Genomic DNA, 7,557 nt, shown 5'->3' with positions numbered 1-7,557 from the left:
ACACATGGTACGATTTGAGTCAAGATATGTAACTACTTCGGCTACGCTGACATTAACGAGAGATGATTACGGGCTTACTTCGCCATCACAACTGGTCCTCCCTCAGGGACTGATCTGTCCCGTACTCAGGTGACGACCGCCTAGGCGAGGTCGAGGACGCCCAAGAAAGAACCGGCAAGAAGTCTTGTTACGCACCCTTCGACATTTTTTTCCGAAATAAAACAGGTCTGTGACTGTCCCTCAACTGCTTCGGGGTGTGCATCCCTCCGGCTTCTGCGACTCGGACGCCGATAGTCCTCCCTCCGGACGCTGCACTCGTCCGTCTCTCTGACCATCATTAACACCTAGACCTTGTTTCCTTTTTTGTTCGTCCTAATCCTTTATTAAGGAAAGTGTTCCTCGTAGTTTTTCGAGTGCTCCCTTTTTTCGTGATCAATCCGGAACCTGCTATCAAATGGTGACGTTCTAATTTGCTTCTTGACCGGTTTCAGACTCCTATCCTTTGTCCCAAAATTCGTCCACGTCGCACGTCATCGACCGTTAGTCACGTCTACTTCGTCGTACGACTCCTCCACTCCAACCGCCCTTGCGCTTACATCATCGGTGCCCCGGGTCGGTCCCTATGTATGTGTGTCTGTTTGTCCCTGTTTTGTTTGTGTCTGTTCCCTTTTTCTTCCTCCTTCAATGACGGCCTAGGAGTGTTTTTATACGACTGCTTACTTACGTTTTAGGTCCTAAGCTGCTGGGTTTGGTAGTTTTTCTGTTGTATCTTATCGCCCTGATATGCAATCTCTTCTCGCGCCACAGGGCACAAATTTCCCCACGTAAAGTTACAGTTATTAAACTGTGTTGTGGCCGTGAACGGAAAACTATTTTCAGTTACGCTTTTTGGGCGTGAGTGTGTCCATCGCACCGTCTACTTCCCGTTACTTTTGAACATGTCGGAAAACCGCTCCACCTTGAGCAGAGATGTCGTGTCCGGCTTTTGCGACACGTTCCACAGTGAAATGGGTAGAAAAAGAAAAAGAAAAAAAAAGAGTGCGACAGGAGGGGACGTTCCGAGAAACCGCGGTTGGTCGCCCCTCGCGCCGCGAAGTGTGAACTTATGACGACGCAGATTACCTATCACCTCCCACGCGAAACTACTAGCATTGCCGAACGCGTCTAGTTTAGGGCGGACGTTGTGGTGATGATCAACACGGGAAGTCAATTCCGTGAATCGGGAGTCAAATGAGGTACCTCTTACAGGGATTAACGAGTAACATTTAGCGAAACCTTATTCCGGCAGACGATTTACGGATTTAAATAAAAACCCTCTTATTTGGGGTGTCTAGGAGTTGAGGGCACATAAGAGTGAGTAATTGTTCGCGTTGTGTCTCGCTTGCTTCTTGCAGCATAGATGTCACGTACTTGAGCGTACACTAACCCTCGCCCCACGCCTGTGGTTTATTAGACCCTCCAGAAAAACGCGATTCTGCGATCACAGAATTTACCGCATAATCAGCAAAATGGCGCAGATTTCTAAAAGGCCGCATATTTATCAAAAGGCCGCATAATCCCCGCCTTTTTCCACACAAAATTGAGAAAAAAAAGTTAACTCGTCTTGACGTGACGTCATCAGCTCGCGCATCACAGAATGTAAACAACACTGTATAGAGTGAACGTGTGGAGCTCACACGATAGAGAAAACACCAAGATGAAAAAATCTAATCCATCTCATTTACCGACGGACATTTCTACTAAAGACCGGGCAAAAAGTGGGGGGAAACTATTCTGCACCCCGTGCAACTGTGTGTTGGAGCATAAGAGAAAATCGACGGTGATGACCCACTTTGATTCATTCAAACATTCGAAAATGCTTTCTGCTGCTGCGGACAAGAAAGCCAAACAACTCACATTCACCGAGGCATCAACCTCCAAAACCCTTTCGAGGCTTACAAGAAACGAAGTGAGTAGCCTACAAGATTGAAGCTGGTCAGATAACGAACGAGTAAATGAAAACGGAATGAGGCGGAGAAGTGTGTGTGTGTGTGTGTGCGTGTGTGTGTGAGATTAAAAAAGCCCAATTGCTTTTACAATAAATAAACATTGAATGTGTTTAATTTAATAGTAAAGGGGTTTAACGTTAGTGGCAGGTTGTGTGTGAGAGAGAATAAATAAGACAGCCCAATATTTAAAAAAATTGTTATTCTTTTCCCCCGCATATTTAGCATATTTGGCAACTTTCCGCATATTTCGCAACTTCCCGCAATTTCACCGCATAAAATCACATAAAAACCCCGCATTTTTAATCGCATAATCAAGGATTTTAGCCCGCATAATCAAGGAAGTTAGCCCGCATAATCAAGGATTTTTGCCCGTGTTTTTCTGGAGGGTCTACTATGCTGTTGTTCTGATCAAAAGTTGTGTTCAATGGCATTAAAACGATAAAAACGCTGCTAAAGGTTAATCCATAGGTTAATCCAATGTGTCTGTCACTTTGAAATGATTACTGATAATCCATCTTCATATTTATGTCAATAACGGAGTTTTCATATATAGCTGCTATGATAGCTACGAGAGTGTATGACAGCTTCCGGTTTTGGGCATTCTGGCTACACATCACTCTATTGACCAATGGGTAATGTTTAGATGGATTGTAGGAACTTCTCCTCTATTCTATTGGCTCTAACGGTTCAAAAGAGGTGTCAATCATCACAATCGTCCAATGGGTTCCAGAGATATGGCAAATCCACCCAAAGGACCCCAGAAGTGGGGTTTTTTCTAAATCTCTCTAAAATGTCAAATGTCACTTGTTTTGCATCAATCTTGATACAGGGTACTTATATGTTATAGTTTGGATTCCTAAAGCTTTTAGTCTCCGATCCCATCATTCAAGGGTAGTTTTCATTTTAAGTAATGGTTTTCTTTTGGACGGACACTATAATTTACATTTTTTTACTATGTTCAATATAATATAATAAAAAAAATAATATATACATTTACTTTAAAATAAAAAGATTCTATATTGATTCTGACTTTTCTAAATCCAACTCACAGGTTTATCATTGCTTTGAGAAAAAAGATTATTAATGTACCCCTTTTAGAAGGGAAGATATAGTCAATTGTTCTGGGCATGTCATTTCCGAGCCTGAGGCATGAAAAACAGGCTCGGGGCTCAACTGGTTTTAAACAAAAAAATATTCCAAAATATACTTTCACTCTTGCATAATCTCACTAAAACGACATGGCTAGAGCATAACACATTTACAAACAACTGTAATACTATAAGAAGCTGGAGAAACATACAAATATGCAAATATCACGCACACAGGCTTTTTCCACAAATCCTTTGGTATACATATTTGGTATTGACTTGTGCCAAGGCAGAAGTGAAGGAAGAGATAAAGGAAGAAGCATTTATAATGGGGCATTCATCGTTTATTGTTTTATTCCCCAATAAAAAAGACATTTATGCTTCCCATTTAAAATTATTATTGCAAAGTCGTGATGAAACAAGAGTGATAAAAGTCAGGTATTGAAGAAACTGGTTATTAAAAACGCAGCTATCATCAGCATTCATATTTAATGAATGTGTTAATGTTTTCACTGATTGCCATTTCTCCAATCTTTGCTTATTCCTGTATTTTACTTGCACCACTGTATCAGTTGCACTTAGCTGGTTAACTCTGTTGTAACAGGTCAACCGTCGAGATATCCCACCCCTTAATACAATGTGTTGGAGCGCTAGCCAATAGCAGGCAAGGGGGTGGGGGATTTGTTTTGCTTTTGCAGATCATTTAACACACTACATGAAAGGGAAACCCCCAAAAGCATAATAGGGCCTCTTTAAAATTGTATTGCCAACAACTGCACTTTAGCTACTGTGCATTGAAAATAGAAACCTCTGCATTGTGACTCTTGAGCTGATTGGTCATGTGACCTTCTCACCTGTGATGATGTCAGTGAGGTCTTGGTCGTGGGTCTTCCTCAGCAACCGGACCAGAGCGGGCACTCCATCGCAGTTCTTGATGGCGATCTTGTTGTCGTGGTCTTTGCCATATGAAATATTCTTTAGCGCTCCACAGGCTGCGTAGTGAACCTATAACAAAGATTAAGAGGTCATTGAGCCATGAGTAACAATGGAATAGCACTAAGGCAGAGCACTGCTCTCACATACATGGATTCAGTGTAGGAGTAGTAGTGCAGTAGTGGCGTGTCTTTATGGTAGATTGTACATCACTGATTACACAGCTCTGAGGTTTTCTACTCGTGCAAGTCATCATCTATATTTGATAGTCGGCCACATACTTAAACGTAATGCATGTTTTTCTGAATTAACACGACTATTATCGGAGTTTTCTGTTAAAAATGTTCATGGGAAAAATCTGTTAGTTTTTTCTAAATACCAAAATACCTATACATCTCAAGAGAAGCTCTCGTTACCTTAGGGCTCAATTTCATGAAGACAAACAGTCCAATAGTTTAGTGAAATAAAACTCATCAATCTAAACATGTCGTGAGTGTAACTGAGATGCAACAGCCTGATTGTCTCTTGGTTTACCACCATGTCAGATGGATTATATCTGTGAATTATCTGAAGTACGGTATGTCTTATCGGTCCATAGGATCAGAATGAGCTTAACGTCTCAACTGCAAAACCCTGAGGGGCCCACACAAATACGACAGACTAATGAGAAACGTTCTCAAGATGCAGTCGCTGTTTGACCCATTTCTCCAGCCAGTAAGTCATCCGACACACTCAGACATCAAACTTGTCCCTGGCTGTAGAGCAGAGGTGCCCAGTACGTCGACCGCAGGGGCAATGCTGGTAGATCGCGAGTCATTCATAAAAAAACAATCCAGCTCCGTTAAAATAGACAAAACAGGTTTTGATCCCTCCTCCCTTGGCCTCCCAGCCACTTAATACAGGAGTTTCTTGATTGACAGAAAAATCGACCTATCGCTTTCCAGTCTGTTAACCCAGAATGCAAAGCGATACAAAATCAGTCAAGTGCCGGGAAAACTCAAATTAAGAGGCAAACAAGAGACAAACAACAAAATGAGTGCGGGACCGAGCAACAAGCTAAAAATATACCACTTCCACCCAGAATGGGAGGAAGAATATTTGTTTGTGATGTCACATTCAAAGGTTATTTGTCTTATTTGTAAAGCAAGCGTCGCTCTGCCAAAGAAAGGTAACGTGGAGAGGCATTATCGGAGTGTTCACAAGGCATATGACAGCGACTTCCCTCCGAGTAGCGAGTTGAGAAAGAGAAAGGTCATGTATTATTGCTACAAAAACATTATCTCGCAGTCTTAGTGTCGCCAACTCGTTTCTAACATGCAAAAAGACAAACAAATGCGTCTATGGTCGGTGTATTTTCGATCTTTCCAATCGAGGCGAGATCTCTCTCCCCCGTCTGTGTGCGAGGGGGCGGGGCAGTTTACACACACGCAGCTGCTACATGCAGGAACACACGGCGGGCATGGCGGAGAGAAATGCTCCAAGGTGTGGTTAAATGTTACCCGTCTTGAGGTGGACATTGCTCTTTGCCAAGAGTGTTTAGCATGTAGGGGCGGTAACACGAGCAATTTGTCTAAACATTTAGCAAAAGTGCACCACATTCAGACGGAGGAATGCACCGGGTTCGACTGTCTTTCTAGTAGCGCTGTAGCCCCCCCATCCACAAGTAACATTTACGTCAGGTGTTATGTATGCAAGCAGCAACACACGCAGTTAACACTATTATACAAACATGGGTTAATGATTAGAGGTAACTGAGTTACTCTTTATTTTTGTTAAAGTTTCAGCTATTCTGTTTACAGTTCTGTCATCAGATTATTTAATACCATTTTGTAAAACGTTGTTTCTTTTGATGTGAAATATTATTTATTTAATTAATAAAAAGCTATGTTAATTTTGTTCACAATTTGTTTAGTTTATTTAATAATATATGTATTTTTGAATCAAGTATTCATCTTTATTGTCTTCATTGTTAGTTTCCACATGCCTAAAACAACCTCAAGCTAAATATAAAAGTTGATGGCTAAATAAGAGCGTTTGAGAAATTGTGCAAGGCAGTAATAGTCCGAATAGTCGATTAATCATTTCATTAATCGATAGATTAATCGATTATCAAATTAGTCGTTTGTTGCAGCCTAGTTGTCCCATGTATAAATAAAACGTGTTATTCAGCAACCCTTGCAATTTGGAATTCTATTTTTGGTTGGTAGACCTCGGTGAGCTGGTCATTTCAAAAGTAGTTCACCAGCCAAAAAAGTGTGGGCACCCCTGCTCTAGAGCATGTAACGTCAAATTTAGATGTCTCTCTGCTTTCAGAACGGAATGCATGATGTGGTTTGTCTGGTAATGCCCACACTAAGATCAGCAAAACCTAGCCACAGCCTCTGCTAAATGAAAGGGAATCATGGAGAAAGAAAAACGTACAGAATGTTTTGGCTAAAACCATATTTAGCACAAATGTTGACCTACAGGATTTGACCAAGAGATGTCAAACACTTAATGCTTATTTCTAGTTCCTTTGTTGAGTCCAATGAACACACGCACTGTTACTTAACAAATACACTACATCCCTTAAGCTTCTCTTTTATCCCACCTAGTCCTGTCCAAACACCCTTCTATTGAATAAGGAATGAACAGAATCAGGACTCACCTCTCTGTTTGGGTTGTCGAGCATACAGACGAGTGCTGGGATGCCTTTCATTCGACGCACATCAGTCTTGACCTGGAAAACAAAAGAATGGACATAAAGCGGAGATGTGGAAGGGGGCTGCTTTAAAGCGGCCTTCAATGCTCATATTCAGGTTTCATATTTGTATTTTGTTCCTCTACTGTAGGGCTTCTCAAACCCCGGACCTCCGAATCCGGACCGAACTACAAATCAATCCGGACCGAACCCTGTGTCCCATTAGAAAGAAAAAAAAATTATACAAAATAAAAAAATAAAAACGTTCTGATTCTGATGTAAATTAATGTATATGTTCTTGTGTCTGACGCGCTGTGAGAATGAACGTGCATGTATATTTACTTGTGTGCTCGAGCGTGAAAAATATTTTAAAAAGCAAGTTTACCTAATGCTTTGAATGCCTTTTTTGCCAAGGTTCAAGGCTTTGGCTACAGACAAACAGTATATACTGTGTGTGTGTGTGTGTGTGTGTGTGTGTGTGTGTGTGTGTGTGTGTGTGTGTGTGTGTGTGTGTGTGTGTGTGTGTGTGTGTGTGTGTGTGATTAGAGAGTGCTTGGACCAGAAGGGGGCCCCCATAGAAGGTAGATTAAGAAGGTCCACAGCAACGGCCACATGAAACACCCTTTAATTTACTGCAAAGATATGGTACATGTTTCTCTATAAAGCCATGTTGGGTAAACTACCAACTTATATATGCTCTCTGATCTCACAGAGAGTGGCAAGTAGCTATTGCCTGAAATCCCAGGATGTGTTTTTATTACATGTGCCAAGTGCTAGGACTGTTTTAGGTACAAAAGCTTTTATGTGTGCTGCTCCTCGAGCTTGGAATATGCACATGTTTTTGAAACTGAGCATTTTGGTTCCCCTG

The 7,557-nt window shown here is 41.5% G+C and overlaps 1 protein-coding gene across 1 annotated transcript in view; it reads right to left on the bottom strand.

Annotated features, from left to right (window-relative positions):
* Positions 1–7,557, bottom strand: part of LOC104950723 (catenin delta-1-like) — a 19,269-nt gene that overhangs the window by 618 nt on the left and 11,094 nt on the right. The window contains exons 8-9 of the mRNA XM_010777283.1: positions 6,657–6,728; positions 3,931–4,081 (exon numbers count right to left, since the gene is read on the bottom strand). Of these exons, the coding sequence (XP_010775585.1) occupies positions 3,931–4,081; positions 6,657–6,728 (223 nt within the window). The remainder of the gene's footprint in view (positions 1–3,930; positions 4,082–6,656; positions 6,729–7,557) is intronic.

This window comes from Notothenia coriiceps, unplaced genomic scaffold (assembly GCF_000735185.1).
Source record: "Notothenia coriiceps isolate Sejong01 unplaced genomic scaffold, NC01 NC01_scaffold00000339, whole genome shotgun sequence".
Taxonomy (NCBI): Eukaryota; Metazoa; Chordata; class Actinopteri; order Perciformes; family Nototheniidae; genus Notothenia; species Notothenia coriiceps.
The sequence above is the reverse complement of the archived record's forward strand: the minus strand, read 5'-3'. Positions and strand labels throughout refer to the sequence as shown.